Source organism: Etheostoma cragini, chromosome 13 (assembly GCF_013103735.1).
Source record: "Etheostoma cragini isolate CJK2018 chromosome 13, CSU_Ecrag_1.0, whole genome shotgun sequence".
Classification (NCBI taxonomy): Eukaryota; Metazoa; Chordata; class Actinopteri; order Perciformes; family Percidae; genus Etheostoma; species Etheostoma cragini.
The window spans coordinates 13,185,631-13,210,556 of NC_048419.1; the positions used below are offsets into that span (position 1 = coordinate 13,185,631).

Sequence of the window (24,926 nt, forward strand, 5' to 3'; positions counted from 1 at the left end):
TTACTGCGCAGGACCACACACACACACACACACACACACACACACACACACACACACACACACACAGACACACACACACACACACACACACACACTCTTTGAGCTGTATAGTAATTTAGCTGCTGGCATTCAAGATAAAGATTGAGTCATGTTTGCTCCTGCCTCGAGCCAGCCAATCAGCCAGTGGAAAGGTTTTTGGTAGATAGGTTTTTGCCATATGTTGTTTCCACACCTCCTCCTCACTCTCACTTCACACTGGCAATATGCCCTTCTGCTATAATTCATTGAAGCTCTAGTGGCTGCCACTTCTTTGGCATCAAAACAAACCTTATGTATGCTGTCAGTGGTGCAAACGCTGACAGTGATTAGCAGGCTTTCAATATGGTTTATTCGCATGTTATCTTGCCAGCTTGCTCACCAGTTGATTGCAATGGTACCTTTTACGGCTGTCTATTGGCTTATTGAGTGATTCTTAGACACCATGTTATGAATCCAGATGTATGTTTACAGCTTGGAGCTTCTGCAGATATCCAAGCTGGATATTAACTGACTGTAAGAATGACAATGTTTTTTTTGTTTTGGGTAAAGTGATTTTAATATTAGGCTGTTTGAGCTCTAAAAACTGCAAAGCTAACCACTAGCCATCAGCAAGCTGTACTACTGGGACTAAGAAAAAGAAATAACCAGTGTCAACAAGTCTACGAGAGCTGCTGACAGCTGAGTTAATGACCCTGTTTATAACATTTATACAAATTCAGCAATGTAATATTAACATTTGCTGTGGTTAGATAAAGGCGAGGCAAAGGATAAGTTAGACATTGTGGACATTTGCAGAGAGTTAGATGGGAATATCAATACAGAACATACATACATATACAACATACATTAGCATAATAGTTAAATAATGAATAATATATTATCCATAACATTTAGTTTCTGCCTTTTCTTTCTCTTGTGAACTCTACCAATTGTATAAATCAAGGTTGGTTCACAGATCTTGGGAGTACACCAGGATATGTGGAAAACATTTGTTTAAAGCCTTCTGTGGCTACAGATAGAGCTGTGGAAAGTCTAATAAATTGCCTAAAGTGATGTAATTTAAGTCAGCGTCCAATGGTTAAAGTGTCAAGTGTTTAAATTTGAAATTGAAAGAAAAAATTTAGGGGTGTGGAGTTAGAAAGAAGTGAGCTTACAATACCTCTGTGGTCTGGTCCTCATCTCTGCTGGAGGCTAGCTGCTACTAGCACCCGAATCCATTGAAATATCATCATCCTATAACTTGAAATGGAGAACATGTTAGCAAACAGTAGTTAGTGTCCTACTACTCTCACATTGCTGGACCTATGTTCACAGGCTGCAGGGAAGGTCTGGGATATTATAATATTCTGGGATGGGAGAAAAACATGATCTGTACCAATCACAATCGTCTTGGGCGCTGGACAGAGCAACGGTTCTTCTGCAAAATAGGCTCTGGAAGGAACAAAAGTTGTTTTAGTCGTGCAAGAGACAACTGAGATTGGACAGATAATCTAGCTAGCTGTCTCGATTTACTGAAGAGATCTGAGGAGCAGTTAACCAAAGTCTTCCAGACATCCGGTCGAAAGTGAGGGGCGTCCAACGGAGACAATTCCATAAATGAAACATCGTCGATATAAACTGGTGTCCAGCAGACACTCTCCTTTTAGCTCTGTTTTTTGTCTCCACCTGGTACAAAAAATAAAATAAAGATTTTGTTTGGTTGATCACTTTGAGTTTGTAATGAATGACACACAGCTGACTAATGGATTTAAGAGTATAGTAGAATGCTGGATGATCAACTGACAAGGTCGGAATCGCGCTGAATACGGCCTTGATCAGTAACATCACAACGTAATTTGCTTTTATCCAAATGTTTTGGTACCATCAGTTATTATCTTTGTGTTATGGTAGCTTTTTTTCTACAGATCTAACAACATAGTGAGGAAACAGCTTACTTTTTGGCTTGGAGACACCTCTGCTCACTTTTGGAGATGATCAAACCCTCTAACAACAAGATCCTAAAGCTAAAAGTAGGTCTTGAGAAGTCAGAGGCAGTGCAGAGGACATACTACACAAATGAGATGAACATTTTTTCCAGTAAATGGGATAATTGTGTCAAGCTTTAGATCACATTATACCCTTATAGTAATCGTTTTTGTTTTGCCTGTTGGGTGCATATAATGAAAATGCATTTTCTCTTACAGGCACAAGATGTAGTATACATCCAGCTCCTGGCAAAAAGGGTCCGACAGCAAAACAATTCATCCATAATGGCCTCAAGAGCCTATACATTTACAGAAGCAGAAATATGAGGGAAAATGTCAACCAGTTGTATAGTGAATATTGAATTAATACAGCTATAACCTTCAAAATCTGATAAAATGATGAATGAAATGCTGAATTTCTACAGCAGTGGGACTTGGGCTCAACCTTTAACTTGAAATGTCAGTGTGATGTTGAACTAAACAGAATTTGCTTTGCATATCTAAGCATATAAAGTAGACTTGCACTAGTTTACACTGTAGTTATATAGACATTTACACACTGAGAGTGCAAAAAGACCAACATTGGCAAAAGTTCTGTTTATGCAAGAGTTGGTGCAATGAATGTGTTTATCCATGGCTTAAAAAAAAACAGACACATGAAAGACCAAGTCGCCATTACTGATACAAAAAGGGGTCATATTAGGTTGCATGGCAACAAGCAGTATCTTGTTTATGTTTTTTTGTTCAGTAAATGGTGTATTTTTATGCCCCGTTTTGATGCTTTTTCCTCTTTTCTTGTTCTTTTTGTATGTCTCTCTTATGCGGCTATTACTTTCTCAAAGAAAGATATTTTGAGACGATTCAGGTTAAACTGACATTTAAAAAACTAAAAAAAACAACCCAAAATGTACATGCCGCACTTGGCCATCATAGACTTCCTGGTTGTTGTTTTTTATTATCAATTTAACTGTGTTGCTGTATGTTGATGTGACTTTCTGCACTGTTTTTGATGCACCTGTTTGAACACAAGATAATTTAACCTTGTCAGAGCTCTGTTAGTTGCCTCATGTTTGAAACAGTCACGTCAAAGTGTCTATTTGGTGACTGAGAAATGCTGCTTATTGGTATCTAACCTGTAATTCGATCCATCTTTGTTGCACTGTTTGAAGGGATTAAATAACTTCAGTTATAGACCTTCAAGGCGTGCCAGGATGCTTTTTTCTGACCCAGTGAATTTTAGTCTGGCTTTAGTGGCTGTAATTCTGCACTAAGGCTGAATTTCTGGAAAGAGACTTCAGACAGGTATTAGCGGACCACTACGGCCTACATAAAAGCATCCAAAAAGCCCCATTTCAGGGGACCTTTAAGATATGACAACATTCCCATAATCTGACCCATGTCATCATGGCTCTTCTCTCCTCCCCCATGTTTGTTAAATGTGTTGTCTGTTAAACAACCATTGTTGAACATCATTTTTTTTGCCACATAATATGCCTCATCAACCACACTTTCCCCAGCCATTAGGACAACAGAGGTAGGTAGAGCTGCAAAGGCCTCTCCTTTGAAGCCACATGATTTGTTTATGATCTCTGCAACCCTTGTGCTTTTGCTCTCTCTTTTCATCTCTCCCCATCTTCTCCTTTTTTCCTTTAATTACCCATGCCTTCCAACTCCTCCTTAATGCTTCCTAACACCCAATCTTCCTCTCCTTTTCTTCTTTATCCTCTCTCCATTTCTTGTTTTGTATGCAAGCCCCAAGGGAGAGAAATGGGTGAAAAGCACTCTCTCTGCACCACTGTCACAAAAGACTGGTGAGTCATCGCCACTTATGTTCCTGTCTTTTTCCTCCCACAAAAAACACACACACATATACAGGAAAAAACATTCCAATTACACCTTACCTGCTGTGCACTTACAGGAAGACACGCACATAATAAACACATACGGTACGTGATTGTCTAGAGGACACACACACACACACACACACACACACACACACACACACAAGCTCTTTAAAACCCTGAAATAAAAATCCAAGTCACATTTTAGTTGATAATTGTGTTTGAAAATGGCATTCACTCATATCTTACAGGCTTACGTTAAGATTCTAAAGAGTAAATGAATAAAGAAGTTAACACGCAGGAATGCAGAGCTACATAAAGAGGTGCTCATGCAAGAGGATCTCCTGGACTATAGAGGAGACTTAATGAAATGGACTAAATGGACAAAAGATGGAGAAAATGAGAGAAGAGAAAGGCCCTGGGGTAGTAAGGTGGCTTTGATTTGTTTGTCCCCCCAACAGTTTCAGAGCGGCAAAGCAAATACTCTACCTCCATCTGCTGGAGGAATAAATAACTTACAATGCAGTCACAAGATGGCAGTCATATTAACTCAATGGACAGAATGACACATACTGAGCTGATGAAGATAATAAGTGACATTTTTATCTTGTAGTTATTTTGTCCGTTTATTATAAGGTGTAAATGCTCCCTACAGTGATTGCAGATGCTTTACTTAAGTCAAAAGTACCAATATAACAGAGTGTGAAATACTTGAGTGCAAATTAAGGTACAACACAAAATATTATATAAATTGATGGTTTTTGGTGTATGCAGTAAATAAAAATAGTTAAAATACTCCACTTCCACTAGCTACAACATTAAAATGCTACTTATAACAGGCCACTGTAATGCCAAACATGACTTTTACTTCTGTTAGACATTTAGCCTAAGAAATCACATAAACAAATCAATAATCAAAATAGTTGGCAATTACTTACTACTACTTACTTACAAATTACTACACTGTTTCAGCTCCAAACCCATTAACGAGAACATAAACAACAATGTCAATGTCAATTTTATTTCTATAGCACATTTAAAAACAACAGCAGTTGACCAAAGTGCTGAACAGGGTCAATGTGAAATACATAAATAACAAGAGTAAAAAACACTCCAGCCAAAATACATATTGGGGGAAACAAACAACAACACTTTAAAACTTCATAATCCAGGTTAACGAGGGTTAAAAGCTGCAGCAAACAGGTGCGTCTTAAGCAGTGATTTAAACGTTTGTAGAGTCTGTGCAGCTTTAATATGCCTGGGGAGGTTGTTCAATAAGGTGGGGGCACCCACTGCAAAGGCTCTATCGCCCTTATTTTTTAACCTTGATCTAGGGACGTCCAATAGAAGCTGATTTGACAACCTCAGCGTTCTGATTGGAGAATGGTGGCATAAAAGATCAGCCAGGTAAGATGGCGCTAAACCATTTAAGGCCTTAAAAACAAGCAATAAAATCTTAAAATCTATCCTGTAACGGACAGGTAGCCAGTGGAGGGAGGCCAGGACTGGCGTTATGTGTTCACGTTTTTTTGTTTTAGTTAAAAGGCGAGCAGCTGCGTTTTGGACTAGCTGGAGCCGATTTAAAGATTTCTGGTGCAGACCCATATATAAAGAATTACAATAATCCAGCCAACAAACACACTAAACAGAAAAGGTATGGAAAGACAACAATTATGTGGTCATTGTTTGACTCATTCTAAATTTGACATATTTTCTTTTGTCTTTTTTGTGTGTATATTTTACTGAGTTGTTGAAAATAATTCTCTTTATCAACATCTGTATATTCTAGGTGTATGAATGCAATGCCGTATCGAGTTGTCAGACATTTTATAGGTTTCCAATTTGTGGAATGTGTATATAGTATATATATAGTGTATATTAGCAGGCTTACTTATGTCAAAGCAGACTCCACACACAGCAGATACATTAGAGTACTCACCTGATTACCCTTTACAGAAACCTGCTTGTGAGCTATTCAGACACATCAAATATTAAAAGCCTGAAGTTTCCGTTTCACATACAGAGAGGGAGGGAGACGGCAGAGAGGTGGACAGACAGGAGGACAAACAAGAGCAGTGGAAGAGAGGGAAAAGTCAAAGAACGGTGGAATTAAGAGGAAATAACACATCAGGCACCCTGGGAGGGAGACACATGAGCAGGGATGGAGGAAGAAAGGGAGGAACAGGCAGAGAGCACCCAGAAGTAAGGAGAGTGTGAATGTTTTGCCTAATCAGGTGCTCGCCTTAAATGTAACAGTAGAAGCTGCGCTAGTGTAATCAGCTGAAGAATGATTGGCTGATAACCTTCTAGTCAGACGGTTAGGAGGGCATGTTTCTTAATTCTGCTGCTTCTCTCTCAAGCCTCAGTGGGACGACTTCTACCCAGGTTGACACACCAACTCAGAGCTTCAGCGAGGAGAACGGAGAGCCCCAAAACTTCCAGGAACCGGAGGACGACGACCAGGCCGAGAGTGCAGCCCGTGATGGAGAAGTAAAGCCCAGTCAGGTCTGATTTGACAGGACAAAATTCACACAACACCAGATCATGATAATTACTGTAGTGTACATGTATTATTATTCACCCTCAGAGTAAATTTAGCTCAAATGAATTGGTAACCAGGGGGAATCAACATACATCTTTACTTAAAGTGTTTGTCCCTTGGTTGGTGTGAATGATGAAGGTCGGGGGGGAGGATCTATGTATCAGTGACGCAGAGACCTTACCGCAGGAGACTCTCATAGCCACAAACACACAGGACGATGCTGACTGCCACCCATTGTCCCCCATGCCAACAGAGGAAGAGTTGACCCCCCCTTCAGTGTCATCTCATCCCTCCAACAGAACACAGAGTAAGCGCACACACGTATGCACAAAGGGACACACACACACAAACACAGAACAGAACCATGCTGTAGTACCTTTGTGTTTGTGTTCTCACAGATCGCCCATCTGAACCCTGCTGGTATTGCCTGAGATCTCTTGACTCAGAGTATCGTCCTGAAACTCCTGAACAGGTTTTACATTTCTGACTAAACACATTATTTCACTGTGGGACAGGGCTGATCACAACCATTAAGAAGTGCAAAAGCTTTTTTTCCTTTTTCAAATAGCTGTGTGAACAAATTTCTTTCATTTCACAAAAACAAACTGACTGGCCAATCTCTTTAACTTCTTTGTGCAATCATTGGTGCAGAGAAAATTTGCCATTTTAAGGACACAAAGCAGCCTGATCTTACAGGGAAACCATATCTTCTTTATGGAAATAAATCATTGTTCTCTGAGATCAGAGGAAATTGTTTTTTACCACCTTTTGTGTGGTAAAAAAAACTAAAACATTCTTATTAATTATATTAATTCATAGTACCAAAGGAAAAGGGTTGTCATAATTTTATAGGATGTGTATCAACTGGCATTACAATGCTTAAAAAAGTTCTAAAATACAGAGTAAAGGGAGAAAAAAATGTAAAACAAACGTACAAAGTGTACAAAATAAAGTTTGTATGGATTAAATGAATCATATTTAGACATGCTATACTGTATGTGGCTGACATGTTATGTTCATACATTTATGTATCAAAGAGCATTTTTCCATGTTATTGCTTTTCATTCTACGTTACACTAAAGTCAAATAATTTGCTTAACAACCCTCTATTGATTAAGCTGCTTAATAATAATAATGTAAGAAAACTCAAATCCACCCCACAAAACTGACCTGTAAAATATGTTGTGCAATCCTGTTTTGCACTGTGTTGCAGGAAGACTCGGATCCTTTGTCACCGTCGCCCTCTAGCGGAAAGAAAGTGAGCTTTCAGACAGACCCTCGACCTCACTTCGGCGTAGCTTGTTCCTCCCACTCCACACGCCACCCCCTGTGGGGCAGTGAGGGTCCCGGCTGGGGACAAAGGAACCAGGAAGTGCCTGATCAGATACACACCTGCCCACATTGCCATCTGGGGCTGCCCCCTGACACACTGCGCTGGCATGAGGTTGGCAAAGACACTTGTAAACACAAAGACATAAATAGAGACGCTCATCCACCAAACATACCACAGCTTATGTGTGTTTACCAGAGAGCCTCTGACTGTTTTCTTTATCTCTGCACAGGCAAAGTGTCTCCTGTTTGAAGAGCAGAGGGACTCAAAGAAATAAATGGAGTCATCATCAGAGACATTGTTGCTTTTACTTAAAACAAAGTTGTTTACTCTCTGTATAAATGCTCTCAGGAAATACTAAAAAATAATGGTTATGTGCAATATTTGCCTCATCTTGTAAACAACTCTCTGTTTACACCTAAGTTTAGCCAAGTCGAAACCTTATTTAATTTTGAGTTCATCTTTAATTTCTGTGATATTTTTAATATTGTGTTACAGATAAAATGTGTGTGGACAAAATCAGTCTGATATCTGATGTATGCCTCTCTTTGCAAAAAACTGAGAACAGAAGGAGAGAGGAACATAATGAAACATGCATACGCAGGCGCTCGCACAAACACACACACACACACACACACACACACACACACACACACACACACACACACACACACACACACACACACACACACACACACAGCAATGATGACTATTTTTCAAAAATCTCATAGATTGCATATCTTGTGTACACAAATTGTAAACCCTACAATATTAACACAATATCAATATGAAGGTATTTGGTCAAAGAAATTGGGATATTTCATTTTCTCCATATCGCCTAGCTGTAGTTGTTAGCGAGCATTGGCTTCTCATACGGTTTGGCTGTGTTTTTGTAACCTCTGCTTTTGCTTCCTATTTTTTTTTGTGAAAAATACTGTAAATATCCACTCTCTTATATGACTTTGCACCTAGTGTCAGTGGTCAACCAAGTGGTCAACCAATCTAACAAGTCAAAGGGATGTGTTTTTTTTTTTTTTAATGTCTGTTTGCAAACCAGCTTGACTGGAACTTCCCTTGAGGTTCCAAGTAGTTTGAATAGAACTGAACTAAGAATTGATTTATTGTGATGTCACAATAGAAACCTAACATTCTGTAGTATGTTCTTCCACAGTAATCTATTCCCTGCTTGTAGCATCAGGCATTCTCTCTGGCTCCCATTTCTTACTGAGTACCAGTTTACACATTTCTGAGTTTTGTGACTTTTTCCTAAATCTAAAGAGTGATTAGCTTCTACTATAGAATATTGTGTGCCAAAATCCTAGAAACAAAAATGGATGAAGAGTTTTTCCCATGGCAAAACAGAAAAGACAGCCCTCTGAATGAGGGACTTGGTGGAGAAGAGGACAGAAAAGAAGAGATGGGACAAGAGCTCAGTGTTGCAGGTCATGGGTGTAGCTCAGAGAGGGTGAGCAGTTGGGGGTCACTTCCTGATGTGTGCTTGCGGCACGTGTACAGGTTTCTCACTGACCGCGATCGCAGAAATGCAGACCTGGTTTGTCACCACTGGCACAATGTCATGCGTTCTCCCTCTCTCTGGCGCTTCCGCTTCTTCCACTTCAATGGTCGGCTGTCCAAATACAGGCAGTCTGAATCCAGCTCTGCTGTGGACTATGTCCGCTCTTTGGGAGTCTACCTGGAGCAGCTGGAGGTGTGTGTGTGTCCTCCACGCAGGTCCTTAGTAGCCCGGCGACTGGAGCAAACCATCAGGGGGCTATTTTCTGAGCTTACTAGGTAATGAAGTGTGATTCCTTCTGGCCCATCCAAACAGAATTTTGCTTCAAACACACCAATTAATCCCAATTTATCAGACTGTAACTGACATCTTCCTGATCATGATTTTGTCTCCCCAGAGTAAATGCACCACTGAAGTCACTCTACCTCATGAGACTGGGGTTGGACCAGCCCTCCTGGACTTTAGAGCTCAGGAACTCTTTAGTAGAGTGCCTGATTCTCTTCCTCCGCAGAGGGGCCTCAAGGCTCACCTTTGTTTGTCTGAGCGGGATGCGAATCTCCATGAATCAGGTGACAACAACACTAGTTCAAAGATAACATTTCAGCAGATACATGACTATAGCAGGGGTTTCCCCAAAGTGCCAGGGGTAATCAAAGAAATAAGTCAGACCTCATCATCTGAGGGCATTTAAAAAATGTGATCCGTTTCTGATTCCTGATCCTTTGACCATAGGGTCTGGAGGTGCTTTCTGTCCTGGCACAGTCTCAGAGGGGATCCTTCCCTCGGTGCTCTTCTTTGGACTTGAAGGGATTCTTTTCAAGAGAACTGCAAGTCCACCACAATTCTGAAGTGCCCCGCATTCTGCGCTACTTGCAAGGCCTCACCGACCTTAGCCTGAGTTACTCCTGCTTGTCTGATGAGCTGCTAATTGCGTTACAGCACAGAAAGCGAGGGTGGAGAGATGTCACCTACTTGCAAACATTTTCACTGCACTGTACTTTAAATGAGCCCCATGAACAGGTAAGCAAGAAATGTATAGATCACACTGCTTGCTTATTAGCCAAGTGAGAAATAGCAGCCACTGGTCCAGTGGACTATACCTAACTAAAATTGTAGATGGCCAAAGTGTGATGACACCAAAAGCTATTATTGAAAAATCATATATGTCAACTTTGGAGAGCTGAGTATAGGGACACACACAAGTGAAATGTTCCTCTTGGCAATTTAATAGTGTAGGTGCTGTGAGATTAGAAGTCCTGGGTGTGAGAAAAAAAGAAGAAAAAATGAAATACTACTGGGGAAAACTAATCTCCCCTCCTTTGTTTATTTTTTTCCCTCTGTTAAGGTGGTCTGTGGTTGCTCATGGGCAACTTTGGCATCAAGCTGCCCGGGCCTGAAAGTCAAGCTTACAGTGGACCAAATCATTGACACTAACAAGCTCGCGGGGATACTGCTGCCTGAGATTCCCTTGACAGAATACTCCATGACAGCTTTCTACTCCCCCGATCAAAACTGGAGCACCCTGCCGCTCCTCTGTTGCATGCTGCCTCGGTACAGGCACAGTCTGCAGGTCAGTGGTCTGAGCTGGCAGCATTACAGAGCGCAAAGTGTAGAGAGATGGTGTAAAACTGAAAGAAGGGATAGTTAGAGAATGGCAATGAAGGGGTTTGGGGAAGTGGAAATGTGGGACATAACCATTATTTCGTCTGTCTGTAGAATCTGTGCCTGGACCTGAGCAACTGCAACGAATCCCTGGATGAGGAGCTGTTGGAGTTGGTTAAGGTGTGTGAGCACCTGGAGCAGCTGAGAATCTGGGCTTTCTTGGAAATCAGCACTGTGCAGAGGCTGCTACACTTCAGACTGACAAAAAAGAGCTCACTCAACCAGATCAGAGTGAGGGAAAGATACTAAAAAATACTGCTCCAATCTGGACGTATACCGAGATGAGACTAACGCTCTTATTTGTCATTATGTCTTTAAGGTGAGAGTCTACTCTATAAATGAAGAAACTAAAGAGCAGGAAGACCAGCTGAAAGAATTATTGTCTTCATACTTGCATCTCCCTCCTGAACTGGACTTTTTCGCTAAAGTCTACCCCTTTGTATGATCACCCATGCACAGGTGCTTGTAGACATGTTGTCACTAAGAAAATAAAATGAATGAAGCATTAAATTCATTTGTTTTTCAAATTAATTCCCCAAAATGAGGAATAATAATTTATTGTAGCTTGGAGTTTGCCACTGACTGGCTCTCTGTTTTTCTCAGGGGGGTGGCGGTTTTGGTTGGAAACACTGACCTAGTTTCATTGTAAAGGGTGATGGGGGGGGGGGGGGGGGGGGGGGGGGGGGGGGGGGCATTGTGTGTCTGTGCTCTGGCATGGCAAGAGAACTATTTAAGGGAACAAGGATTAAGAGGCTGCAGCAATGTACCAACATGTGTACACACACACACAGAGGGTAGATGAATAAATTTGGCATATGGTCGTAGTTTTAGGTAAATCAATTTACTATTTTTTGGTTTTAATTATTATATTATTTGTGGCTTTTGTAGTATTTTAATACCATCCTCCTTGAGTATCTTGTTATTTGCTTGTCCTATTGGGATTAATTATTATTGGGAGTTTCCTATCTATCTTGTATGTGAGTTAGACATTCTTTATAGAGAAATGTAAACCTTTATTAGATCATAGAAGGAAAAGATAAAATAAAAGGTATACTTTTAGTATTTCATTTAAGCAAAATTGATCCTGGTTAATGGTGGTAACAATTGTGGATAATCATTGCATTTGACAAAGCCAGACTAGAAATTTGCCTCGGCACGTCAACAAAACAGCAACCTCTACGGTTATTGGTCGCCAAAAGTCAGGCAAAGTCATGTGACTGAATAAAGAAATTGTGCAGCCAATGGCCTTCCCCATCACCCGACCGCTATTTGAATATTGATGCTCCCTCACCGCCACACGGCCGCTGAAGCACCATCCTGTGTTGCTCTCTGACATACTGCCCGAGAGCGACCATCGCCACTAAAACCAGCCCCAGCGACCATCATGTCGTCCCTAGTGAAGCCGTTTTCAGTGTGCGAGGGACCGTGCGCTAGCTGCAGTGTGAGGAGAGGATGCCGGAGCTCAACTCCACATCAGCAGCCTCCATCTCAGCGTCTGGCCGCCGCGGCGGGGCTGGGCTTTTGGCCGGGCCACCAGCCGCCGTACGCGGCGAGGAGGAACCTCGCGGCTGCTGCAGTCGGGGGGAGGAAAATCACGCATCCCGGAAAGGCCATCCTTGCAGGTTGATTTTGCAACGCAATCTATCATTCAGCAGGCAGATTTCACCCCCTCATAGTCCCCTATTGCTTTACAGCTAAGTCTAATCTCAGTCTGTCGCCAGTTAACGCTAACCATGCAGAAGTGGGTCAAAACGCACTCAGCCAGCATGCTTTAGTAGTCGCATGTGCTTGTTGTGTGTTTATTTAAATGCTCAAATTTGATTCCTTTGCATTCATCTATAAATATATCAAAAGATGATTAAAAGGTTTATGCTGCATATTGAATAAAAGCAAATCTACATTAAGTAGCCCTCAGCTATTCTTTCCAGCTCAATGCAGGCCCTCCTGTGTAGTCACACCACATTAGCATTTAATTAAAACACTAAGACAGGAATGATGTATTAGCATTAACACCACTCTGCAATTAATCCATCCCGTGTTTTTAATACGAAAATAGAAACGCTAATGTGTCCTCCTGCTCCCAGACTATTCAAGAACAATTCTGCCCTGAGAGTCAACAAATCCTGTTTCTCTCCTTTCTCACTCAGGTGGCATTGCAGGTGGAATAGAGATCTGTATCACCTTCCCCACAGAGTATGTCAAGACCCAGCTGCAGCTGGATGAGAGAGCCAATCCACCGCGATACAGAGGGATTGGTAGGTCACTGGGACATGTATGACTGCTGCCTGACTGCAGGTTTGTGTGCTAAACTTCTGCTGGGTTACTCACTCCTGGATGCTATATGTGTGTGTGTGTGTGTGTGCAGGCGACTGTGTGAAGTTGACTGTGCAAGATCACGGGCTCAGAGGGCTGTATCGAGGTCTCAGCTCCCTGCTCTATGGATCAATACCCAAATCTGCAGTGAGGTGAAGATGCACACATAATATATAGTTGTTTTTAGTTCACAGATTGAATGTCAATACCTATAAGCTTGATGAACTAGATGGAGCTGCATTTTGTCTCAAGCATCTTTTTGCTTTATAGCATTACAGACTGGCAGGGTTGTAAACTCATCTCAACAGTCTACTGATGTAGAAGCAGTGACTCAGCATGTCTTTGTACTTATGTTAAAAGGTGGCCAAATTTGTCGGGCTGCAACTAATTCATATTTTATTATCCATTTTATTAATCTCATCATATGTCTTGACAGATAATTCTCACATTTGAGAAAATGAAACCATCAAATGTTTGCTATTTTTGCTTGAAAAAAAAATCAAACGTCAGGGCTCCAGACTAACTTTTTTCACTAGAAGCACAGTGTCCCCCAACTAAAAAACTTAGGGGCATACACCGTGAAAAACATGCTAACCAAAACATTTACTTTTCTACTATTTTCCACTGTAATACAGATGAATACTTTGATAATAGATACAGAAATTAAAATGTGCTGTTTCAAATTAAGTGTCACATTTTAGTGTGCACTTTGGAAGATGCAACATAGAAGGTAAACCCACAGCACCATCGCTGTCATGACAGTACAAATGTTAATATATACACCATATCATAAATATAATATACCGTACACTTAGATTAAACAACACTTGTTTACTTAGAGCATGCTCTATGCTTGAGGCTTAGATTGTGTTTAAACCACCAAGTGCCTGCACAGTTGCCAAACTTTGTGTTCCCTGCAGTTCTGGGGTAAGTGGCTGCAACATTTGCAGTTCATGGAGTCTCCTTAAAGTACCTCAACCAGCTGAATTCTCGCAGCCAGTCTTCCAAAAATTGTGGGTTTGGGCCTTTTTTGACACAAATCTGACTCTGTAGACTCTGGCACTAGTGCACTAGTCGCAGGTCGGAAGAACGAGTCAATAGTTTGCTCGCTCATTGTTCAGGCGCACGTAGCAGGTCGTGATACCTAACTCCTTCTCAGACGTTGGCGCATGATCGATTATCTCTAGGATCCTCCCCCTCCACACATTAACCACTTACAGTGGCCATTCCCTAACCTTCTCGCACTCATTGGCCTGCCACAGATTCTGGATTCATTAACGCGCCCCTTCTATGTTTAACGTGTAAAAAAAATGTACTGTTTGCACATGCGACTGGATGTAATATTCAGTCGCACACTCTCAAATTTTGGTTTCAAAATGCGACCATTTGGTCGCAAACTGGAGCCCTGAACGTCAATCAACTAACCAATTAATCAATTATGCTACTTACAAAATTACTGGAGTTTGTATACTGATACTACCATTGAGTCAGTTGTTTGTGGAGTCAGAAATTTTTCAACTTGGTCAATGAACAAATTAATTAAGGGCTAGTCCATCACATAAATGTTCCTCTATTGTTGTTCACTTTGACCCTTGTTATTCTCAAATGTTTCACCTTCCCATCTTCTACAGGTTTGGCACGTTTGAGATTCTCAGCAACCCAATGCGAGACGCCACAGGTCGGCTAGACAACACGCGGAGCCTCCTGTGTGGTTTAGGAGCAGGTATAGCGGAGGCCATTATGGTCGTCTGCCCCATGGAGACACTCAAGGTTGGTGGAGTTGGATGCTGTTACACAGTTCTTTGACTGTAGGGCACTTTTATCAACAATGATCTGAATAAACAATGGACTGATGAGGTGGTTCTTCCCTCACCCTCCAGGTGAAGTTGATCCATGACCAGTGTTCGCTCAGGCCTCGCTTCAGAGGTTTCTTTCACGGAGTCAGTGAGATTATCAGAGAACAGGGTAAGAGCGCAGGAATATTTGTTACATCTTTTGTTGTGCTGTCACGTTGGCTTTGCTCCATTGTGTTTGATAACAGAGTCTGTATCTACCAGTAATTATGTGAAGTTAATCGCTTTGACTCATTTAGGTGTGAGGGGGACGTATCAAGGTCTGACAGCAACTGTGCTCAAACAAGGAACCAATCAGGCTATCCGATTCTATGTGATGAACGCACTGCGCAATTGGTACAAAGGTAAGACTGCTGACTGCAAAACTAAATCAAATGTCCCTGTCCAATGGATGGATCCTCGTCCAATTTTCCTCCATTCTCCATGAATTCAACTTTTTGGATTTGGCCTCTTAGGTGACGACCCAGGACGAGACATGCACCCAATTGTCACGGCGATGTTTGGAGCGACGGCGGGAGCAGCAAGTGTTTTTGGAAATACACCTCTGGATGTGGTAAAGACCAGGATGCAGGTAGGAAACAAACCATGTGGTGGTTTCATTACCGTCATCAGGACTGCCATTGTTAAAACTGTGTTTTTTGTAGGGTTTGGACGCCCACCGCTACAAAAACACAGTGGACTGTGCCTTCCAGATCCTGAAGCATGAGGGACCACAGGCGTGAGTAACAGGGATCCTGCTCCTGGGGCATGCGGTGTGCTGTTAGGTTTAGGGCTGAACAATGGTTTCAAATTCAAATGTGAAAGGATGTGATTAGCTAATTGCAAAGACCGCAATTAATTAAATATTTAGTTGAAAAACTAGTGTAAAATTTGGTTTAACATTTTTAATTCCAATTTGTTTTTTTCATAAGCTAAATGCTAAAAATAATATTGCATATTGCAGATTCATGTCTCATGATTACTATGAAAAAATAAAAATAAAACTTATTGCTGGCAGTTTTTCCACTGCATGGTACCTACTCAAGTTGCCTTTTTGGTTTTCCATTACGAAAGAAAGTCTTAGAAGTAACCTGCTAAAACATACTTTTTTTAAGTACCACCTCTATCGAGGTTCCAAGCGACCTGAAGCGATATCTAAAGGTGGCGTAAAAATCTGCAGAGAATCGTCACTAATCACTGCGTCGTCATTGCTAGCAACGGAGTGGGGGTGTCCGGCGCAAACCCACCGTGTTTAAATAGTTTAGCCAGCATTTTTTATTTGCTGCCTCCAGCTTCTTTTGAAACAAATTTGTCTTCTGGCAACAGACACATGCCGAGAATCAAAAGCAACACATCTTCGACGTTCTCTGTGTGTTGCGTTAGGTCACGGCAGTTTCCTGCTGTGACAACCAGCCACAGGCACGAGGCAGTACTAATCTGCAATGAAAAAAAAAACTAAAAAAAATGAGGACGGGGCTCCGCAGCAGAGTCAAGCAGGTTCCATTAATTGAACAAACGCCATAAGTTCTTATCCTTGCATAAGAATACGGAGCAGTTTAGATGGTGTTTTATTATGATGTTTCATCTGTTACACAGTGAATCGACTTTAGCTAAACTTAAAAAAGAATCGCAAATTGAGTCATAATCGTAGTATCTGGCAGAAAAATCGCAATTAGATTGTTTCCCCAAATCGTTGAGCCCTACTTAGGTATCACTATCGTAGACAAACCGTCTAACCTCATCTTGTCCGCAGGTTCTACAAAGGAACAGTTCCCAGGCTTGGCCGCGTCTGCTTGGACGTGGCCATTGTCTTTGTCATCTATGAAGAGGTGGTCAAACTACTCAACAACGTGTGGAAGACCCAGTAGACCGGCCAGACGGAGACAGAGGTCCAGAGGGAAGCACAGACCAGTGCTTCATCCTACGCACAACTGAACACCTCTATTCTAGTTCATACTAGCTCTGCAGTGCCCCGGGCAGATGGCACTCCATCATTACCATCTTCCACTCTGTTACATAAAAAGAAAATGCAGGACGTATCCTTAAAAATGGTGGTAAAAGAAAGGGAGAGGCGCTCAGTTTTGCATTTCCCCGCTTTCTCTTTCATGGTCACTTAGGAATCAAGAGGGATCATTTTATTTTGGATAACAGGAAAAGCCAGAGTCAAATGTTTGAGTCTTACTACCAGAAAGTAGATTTAGAGAAGAAACATGCATATTGTTATTAATATTACCAAAGGCTCACATTAGAGGGAGGAGGAAAAAACTAACAAACTTGAGGTTAAGAAAGTGACATAACGTATGTCTAATCTTTTAGCTTTAAATGATTGTTATGGTACAGAGTTGTAGAGTGAACACTTTGTACTGAAACCATAAACGTGTCTTTTGATTCTCTATTTACTAAACTTAGCGAAGAACCGAGATGCTACTGGACAGAAACAAACTCACTGCAGTACTTTAAAATGTCTCTGCTGTACTTTTACACTTTTGTGTTGTAATTGCTTACCTGACTGTGCTTTTAGTGTTTGCTCACTACAACATTTGCGGTATTTCCTCGGTGTGTCTTGAGGATGAACTTTCAATTCTGTTCATTGTGCATTTCACGGCGTGCTGCTGCGTGTAGCTGCATGGACCGTGATGTGGCACCTGTCCTGTTACTCGCTGACTAATAACAGGACTCGCAGGCTTGTCAAGGCTACACAAACTAGTCTGGAGTCAGTCACTCTCTTGCAGTGTTACAACCTGATCCAAGTAGTCCTGAAAAACACACTGTAGGAAACAAATCCATATGTAGCACTATGTTCACATGCAGTCTTAAGAGGAGATGAAAGCCATTAATACAAGCTAGTGAGTTTTTACATTTTTAAACATCAAACAGGTTACTGAGAAGTTCGGTAGGTGGTTGCGTTCACTACAGCTGCATGTGAAGGCTCTCTTTTGAAATATTTGACCAATGATACTTTGTTCAGTTTCCTGAGTCAGACTGCTATTTCCAAGCAGGTTCTGAAACATAAGTAAATTCACTTCTACTCAAGATGAGATGACAACATGCCCGACTATGTAAGCCATATGACTTCAGTGCGCTGGACCCTTGAGTGTTTTCTTGTGCTTATTAAGTTATTCATCCAATAGACTGCACTCTAGTCAGATATTATGTCACTTTGATATTCTTTGTTAACCTCAAGCTAACCTGCTTCACATGCCTTTCGTAAACTAACCAATGAAAATAGAAATCTTTGAATGCACTTACTCTTGTCTAATAAAGTGTTTACATGTGTTGAGCGACCAGGGGAAGGTAGATGAATCGGAGGCTCGATAAAATAAGTGAGTGGTTTTTAACCAAGGCTTGGTTTTGATGGACCTAGTTGCAACACACAAGCCTTTTACTCCTCTTTGCCAAACTACTTCAGTAGAAAATCCAATGTAGTCTCCCCGTTAGGAGCAAATCTGTATAACATTTTAAACCAGGAGCAACATAATATTGTTTAATCTTTATTGTTTCACATTTGTACTGTACATAATCTTTGTGTTTACGCTTTGCTGCTTTTCATAAAAAGGCCAACAGCACGTGTACCTCATCGTACAGCGTATCAGATTTGATCATTCACTTTCAGAACATCCTGTTGCGTAGAATGAGGGAATTTTGTGGAATATGTTGGTAGGACGTCAAAAATAAATGTATGACTGACATGATCAGATGTGGCAACCTCTGAAAACATGATTTAGACATAACATGGATTCAGTAAACTGATTGATAAACCCATTCGGTGTGACTCTGGAGTTGTGTTTAAATAGCTTGTAATTTAGATACCATAGTCAGAGGTTTATGTGTAAATATGGGCCAAGTGGCCAGAGAAAACTAAATTATGACTTATAATATCTTTATGTACTGTATGTACTGGTTGCAAATATATATGAAACCGCTACCACAAAAGTTATTCAATGATCTTTGGCAAATGATCTAAAAGAGTGTGCAGATGAAATGATGTATCTGCATAGTAATTAACCATTATTTATTTTTTATAGGTTTTGATTTTCTTAATAGAAATATTTTATCACATGAATTGGAAGTGGACTACATGATATGTTATATAGCTCTAAATACAATGGGTAAGATTAAATCACATGATGGTTCCCTCCGGCACTTTTAGATGACCACCTCAGGCATTTGCTCAAGGGGTTATAACCAATCCTTAATTCAAAGCTGCGTCTTAAAACGTTGGGGACGTGTGACGTCAAGCAGGTGATGAGGTTTTATCTGACAAGGTTAAAGTTGGGATGTAAACATTTATTTATATCAAATATTCACAAAGCCGGTTAAATACAGAAAGTAAAAATGGTTATTCTAACTGTAATGGTGAGTCTGGTTTTTTTCTCAGTGGGATGGAGGACCAGAAAGTAAAGAGCTGGTGCCACTTTGCCTGTCCGCAGTGTCAGAAAAATCAGCAGGCTGAGGCTTTGCTGAGCGCAGGACAGAGGAGATAAAAGGCTGAAGATGCAGGGCGAGTGGTCGGCATTAACATCACAGAGGATGGTATTAAAACACTCCCGCCTGTTGTCTCACTGGTCCACCTGTCACCTGCAGTATATATGTTCACCTAGTAAAGTCAAATCTCTTTTTAATCTCTATGTATGCATCTCATTTCATTACATTATGTATTTAAGTTATGTATTTATTTTTAAATACATAAAATTGAGGGTTTCTGCAGATGGGTGTGGCCCTTAAATAAGGTTTTAAACTTAAGAGTTAAGTTCCTTACAACATGTCAGCACCACTGTTGTGTACAAAACAACTGGGTAGCTTCTCCTTGCAATGATCTCAATAGATGGAAGCCCTGAATATTATAAACTCTCCCATTTTACATTCCCACCCTGCTAAACCTTTACAGCGTTAATATTCCCACATGGTTTTCAAAACCTGGACAGGGCATTTACATCTTGACTGGTTTAGAGCTCCTTGACACAATGCCACGGTTGACTGATGGTGTAATGAAGCCAAATGGGGGATTAGGTATAGTGTAGCCACCTTTACTCCAGCTGTCAGGCGTCTTAATAGTAGAAGATGTGAAATCCTCTGCCAAAGTTAGGAAAGTGAACAGAGATGTTGCTATCGTCTCCATCTGGAATCACAACACAGAAGTGTTAGAAATCATTGGTATTTAACTTTAAATAACTGACACAAAGATAAAGACTGCTTCTCTGGTTTTCACTCACATTCTGAGACATTTGTCTTTCCCACCACTGGCCACTCTTTGTCCATCAGGACTCCAGTCCACTGCATAAACCTTTACACACAAAAAAACCCGGACATTTTAAATAAAATAAAACAAAAAACACAATCAGTATTTAACTATGAGGAAGCAGCACTTTTCCCTCCCTCACCTCATCAGCGTGGCCAGGCAGGTCCATGTTCAGCTTCCCAGTCTTGATGTCCCAAACTTTAAGTGTGCTGTCACTGCTGCCACTGACCAGCAGCCTGCTGTCCGCTGACCACGCCACTTGATACACGGAGGCCACATGGCCCCGCAGGGAAGTTACGTACCTTTGGAAAAGTGGACAAGCAGGCAGAGACATAATTACTCAGTGCCAAACACACAAATTGTTTGCCTACAGCACAGTCACCTGGACAACAACAGTATTACACATGGATTCGTTCATGATAAGAGGTTTTCTTACTTTCCTGTGCGTCCGTCCCAAATTTTAATGGACTTGTCGAATGAAGCAGAGGCGAGGAGCCTGGCGTCTGGGGAGAAGAGCACTTCGTTGACCAGAGCGCTGTGGCCAGTCATCCTGGCCAGAGGCTTCTTGTCTTCTGCAGGGTTCCACATGAACAAGGTGAAATCATCAGATCCAGACACCAAGCGCTCTGGAGCTGAACCCTGCAGCGCGACAACAGGAGTTAAGGTACTGATACAAGGGACATACCGAATATAACACACTAATACAACAAACAAACTGTACTTACTCTAACTTTATTATATCTCTGCAAAGCTTTCTCCTTCAGCTCCTCCACTGGGGAAAAGAAAGAAATGGTTGTTACATGAAAACATCCAGAAAGCCTCTTTTTCAAAGACTAGCAAATCTTCATAGTAGCACTGTTTCCTTAAAGAAAGTTACATGATCCAGTGAGGTCCTGGGGGTTGACCGTGGCAGTTGCAGGTTCAAAAGCTCCAGTGCGCAGGACGTAGTCTGTGCTGAGAGCCAGGGTGTTCACCCAGTGGGCGTGACCATGCAGAGTCCTGCACTGGACACCCTATACCCACAAATAGAAGTCAATACACATTAAGTCTTGCTTTGACACACAGAGGTCTCCTCCTTCTCATTTAATCTGTGACAATTAACATTTAAAGAAATGTCTCTCTCTCACACACACTTACATCTTTGGCTCTCCAGACTTTGATTGTTCTGTCCTGGGAGGATGTGTAAAGAAGTCCATCTCCGCCCCACTTCACACAGGTGACTGACTGAGTGTGTCCAGTCAGGATCTTCTCACAGCGCCCCAACAGAGTGTCCCAGACACGTATTGAGCCGTCCTTTGAGCTACTGGCTAAGTACCGACACTCTGGGTTCCTGAAGGGGAGAGTAAGAGGCAGATCAGGCAAACTGTAAATCAGAACAGAATTCTTGAAAAAACGACAACTACTTATTGAACACTTTTATTAAAATCATGGAAAATGTCAAAGTATTTTTAATGACATTTTCTTACGAGAACAGAACTCAGAAGTTCCAGTTTACTTTGCCTACCTATATAAAAATGTTTTAGTTTACTGTACCATTTTGCGCTAAGAGGAAAAGATGGAAGATCTGCATTGACTTGATTGTGTGCACAGGTGTTGCCAATAGCATTAACAATGACTCCTTTCTATTCAGGTGTCCTGACAGTGTGACAGTGAGCCAGCACGCGCAAGGATGGACCCCAAAACTGAAGCAGCTGAATGGAATTCAGCCATTTCATGATTTGGACACCTGTGTTTTTCCTAATGTAACATGTCAAAATGTTCACTGTGAAAAAGCCTTTTAGTTGTAATTCTAAAATTGAACAGGTAAAATGTATCAGTTTAGATAGGGGAAGTTTGGAGTCCCCTACTGGAGCTGCTGCCCCCGCGACCCGATACCGGATAAGCGGATGAAGATGGATGGATGGATGGAAATGTCTCAGTGCAGAAGCTGCATCTGAATTGGCCTGGATCAGCACTAGCATAGACAGTAATAAAAAAATAAACAAGTGATGAATTTAGTGCTCACAGATGGAGAGGTTCCCAGCTGAGCCAAGTGATCCACTTGGTGTGTCCAGTCAAAGTCTTTCCCAACTGTGTCCCCGTCACCGGATCCCACAAACAGATCTACATATACAGCACCACAACAAGATAAATACACAACACTAATGGGATACATCCTAATAATATACTTGTGTTGGAAGTTCACCTGACTGTTCTTGCACCCTGAAGCCAGCTTCTTGCCATCCGGTGACCAGGCGATGTTCAGTACCCAATGTGTGTGTCCTTCAATAAAGCAAAATCCAGCTCAATTGTATCTATACCCATTAAATATCAACCATTTGTATCTTGATGCACAGCAGATCATGCTTTCATGTAGAAGTGGTTTCATACCTTTGGCAGTGTGGTGGGGCGTCTCTGTCATCAAGTCCCAAAACCGCACTGTGGTATCACCTGAACCGCTCGCAAGGTATCTGAGACAAGCATGACAATTTAATGTTAATCTAGTCTAAATCTGCTCATGGGTGATTCTATGAAACATAATTTATAGTTTCACACCCTCTAGCTGTTCCTAGACAAATCAAAGTACAAAACATTGTGACAAACAGGCGGCTGTTTATTCTGCATAAGAGTTACTTACTTGCCGGTGGGGCTGAAAGCGGTCGAGATGACGGCTTCTGTGTGTCCCTGTAGTGTGCTGGTACAACGGGCCACGGCTCGAACCCTGAACACAGCCTGGGGCTGGTACACCACTGGCAGAACTTGCTCTGTATCAACCCCAAGAGCCTGCACACACAATCTCAGACTGGACACCACCTCAGCCTCTCCGCGCACAAAAAATGCCAGTGGCACTGGCTCCTCCTACAATAGATGACAGCAAAAAAACAAAAGATATTCACTGAATTTAAAATTTCAGATTTGAGTCATATTGCAGATTTGGTCAAACGCATAGCTAAACATATAATAGGGAATGCTTTCATATGCAGCCATCACAACTTACATTCTACATCTATGTTACAGTATTTAATGGCAGCTGGTTACCTTCTGTAGCAGTGCATTGCAGACCAGCTGCAGTTTGTCTGGGGTGATGTCTAAAGGCACATCAAAAGGTGAACCCAAAACCTCCCCTTCTTCATCCTGAAACTGGATCAACAGCCGCTCCACGTCCTCACTCGTCATCCTCGGAGTTGGATCTTAACCTTGAAAAAACAACACGTTATATTTACCATAATACAAAAAGGTATAATCACGTATGTACTTTAAGTAATGTAAATAAATAACGCCTACAGGCAACTGTTAATGTTGTTTCTTAGTGTCAGGGATATATCTGAACGGAAGCAGAGTTACCTGCTGTAAAACCTTAAAATAAAAGTTATTTTTGTTGAAAGAAGAACACATCCAGTCCCTTATAGTGCAGGTGAATAGATCCTGTATTAGCTAGCTAAGTTTTGGGGCTCTCGGATGCTGCGTTATAAAACGCCAAAAAACTAAGTTATATTTGCATTAAAGTAGATATCGCTGAATTTTGATGGGTTGGCATTTCTCAATTTAGGCAAGATTGCAACGTTAGCGGAATACCCAATAAGGTTGACATTAGCTAACGCTAACTTAGAAAACAAGACAAAAAGCTACATACTGTATGACCATGTTTAACGTTGTTATTATAAAGATTTTTAACAAATTGTATCACCTGGCTGAACTGAACTATTTCTTTAGTGGTTTACTTTAAGCTAGCCAACGTTGACCATAGCCTTTGGTGTCAACCTGTAAGTTAAGCTAACTCCGCTAACCTGCTGTTAGCTAACATTTTGGACAGCTAATTCCCTTTAGCGGGAATCACAGTAGAGTAATATAAGCGCCGTTTGTTCACGCAACCTTTTCTAGTTTTAAATGACATTGTATTGGCACGTACATATGCTAAAACCTTACCTTTAGCGACGTAGCGATGTGTTCAAACTCCCCACGTGTATAACATAGAAGAGCCTTCACAGGAGAGATTCTACAAAAACCACAGTCATTGAACGGACTCACGCAAGGTATTATGGGAGTGTAATCTGGAGAAGAACAGTAGACAGTTGTTTACTCTGTTGGTTTGCCGTAGTCATCTTCACTTTATAACATTTCTGTAAATGTCAGGGGCTTCTCACTTTGTGGGATACGTCAAAATAAACACTTTACCTAATCTTAAACAATACATTGCTTCCATTTCCACCTGTACAATCAAGAAAGCTGTTAGATCATATGACCTCTGTAAGCTTTACAAAATATTTGTATGAAGTGTTTTTTTTGTTTTGTTTTGTTTTTTCTTTAGTAACACCCTGGCTCTTTTAGAACATAGACTTTTGATATGTACAGAAGATGTTCCTTTCTACTGTATGTCCATATTGTTCAATAAAATTAGAATAAAAAAATAAAAATAAAAATAAATAAACACTTTACCTTCCAATCAATAATAATAATAATAATAATAATAATAATAATAATAACGGTTTCTAAATAAATGTATTAAAAAACATAACATATATATATATATATATATATAACTTCATATATACTGTATATGAACTTGAAAGGCTTTTACCCCCCCCAGAACTTTCCTAATCGACAACCTGTATTTCATATGCTGTACTGGATGTTATTACAACAATGAAACACATCCCAATACACACACATA

General features: G+C 41.1%; 3 protein-coding genes across 3 annotated transcripts; 2 read left to right on the forward strand and 1 right to left on the reverse strand.

The window, feature by feature from the left end:
• Positions 1-8,881: 8,881 nt before the first annotated feature.
• LOC117956079 (F-box only protein 39-like) lies at positions 8,882-11,344 on the forward strand. The gene is made up of 6 exons (XM_034890927.1): positions 8,882-9,507; positions 9,627-9,798; positions 9,962-10,249; positions 10,575-10,799; positions 10,946-11,122; positions 11,211-11,344. The coding sequence occupies exons 1-6, from the start codon at positions 9,047-9,049 to the stop codon at positions 11,334-11,336; spliced, it is 1,449 nt and encodes a 482-aa protein (XP_034746818.1). The 5' UTR covers positions 8,882-9,046; the 3' UTR covers positions 11,337-11,344.
• Positions 11,345-12,187: 843 nt separating this feature from the next.
• Positions 12,188-18,798, forward strand: slc25a1a (solute carrier family 25 member 1a). Its single transcript, XM_034890160.1, has 9 exons — positions 12,188-12,513; positions 13,039-13,146; positions 13,257-13,356; positions 14,836-14,974; positions 15,085-15,169; positions 15,297-15,401; positions 15,513-15,628; positions 15,702-15,775; positions 16,790-18,798. Exons 1-9 carry the CDS (start codon positions 12,276-12,278, stop codon positions 16,902-16,904), a joined length of 1,080 nt encoding a protein of 359 aa, XP_034746051.1. The 5' UTR covers positions 12,188-12,275; the 3' UTR covers positions 16,905-18,798.
• Positions 18,799-19,302: 504 nt separating this feature from the next.
• nle1 (notchless homolog 1 (Drosophila)) lies at positions 19,303-24,293 on the reverse strand. The gene is made up of 13 exons (XM_034890159.1): positions 24,182-24,293; positions 23,294-23,451; positions 22,893-23,113; positions 22,646-22,725; positions 22,461-22,537; positions 22,281-22,378; positions 21,413-21,605; positions 21,153-21,288; positions 21,001-21,047; positions 20,712-20,914; positions 20,418-20,577; positions 20,250-20,320; positions 19,303-20,155 (listed from the first exon to the last, which is right to left on the reverse strand). Exons 2-13 carry the CDS (start codon positions 23,429-23,431, stop codon positions 20,143-20,145), a joined length of 1,437 nt encoding a protein of 478 aa, XP_034746050.1. The 5' UTR covers positions 23,432-23,451; positions 24,182-24,293; the 3' UTR covers positions 19,303-20,142.
• Positions 24,294-24,926: the final 633 nt, after the last annotated feature.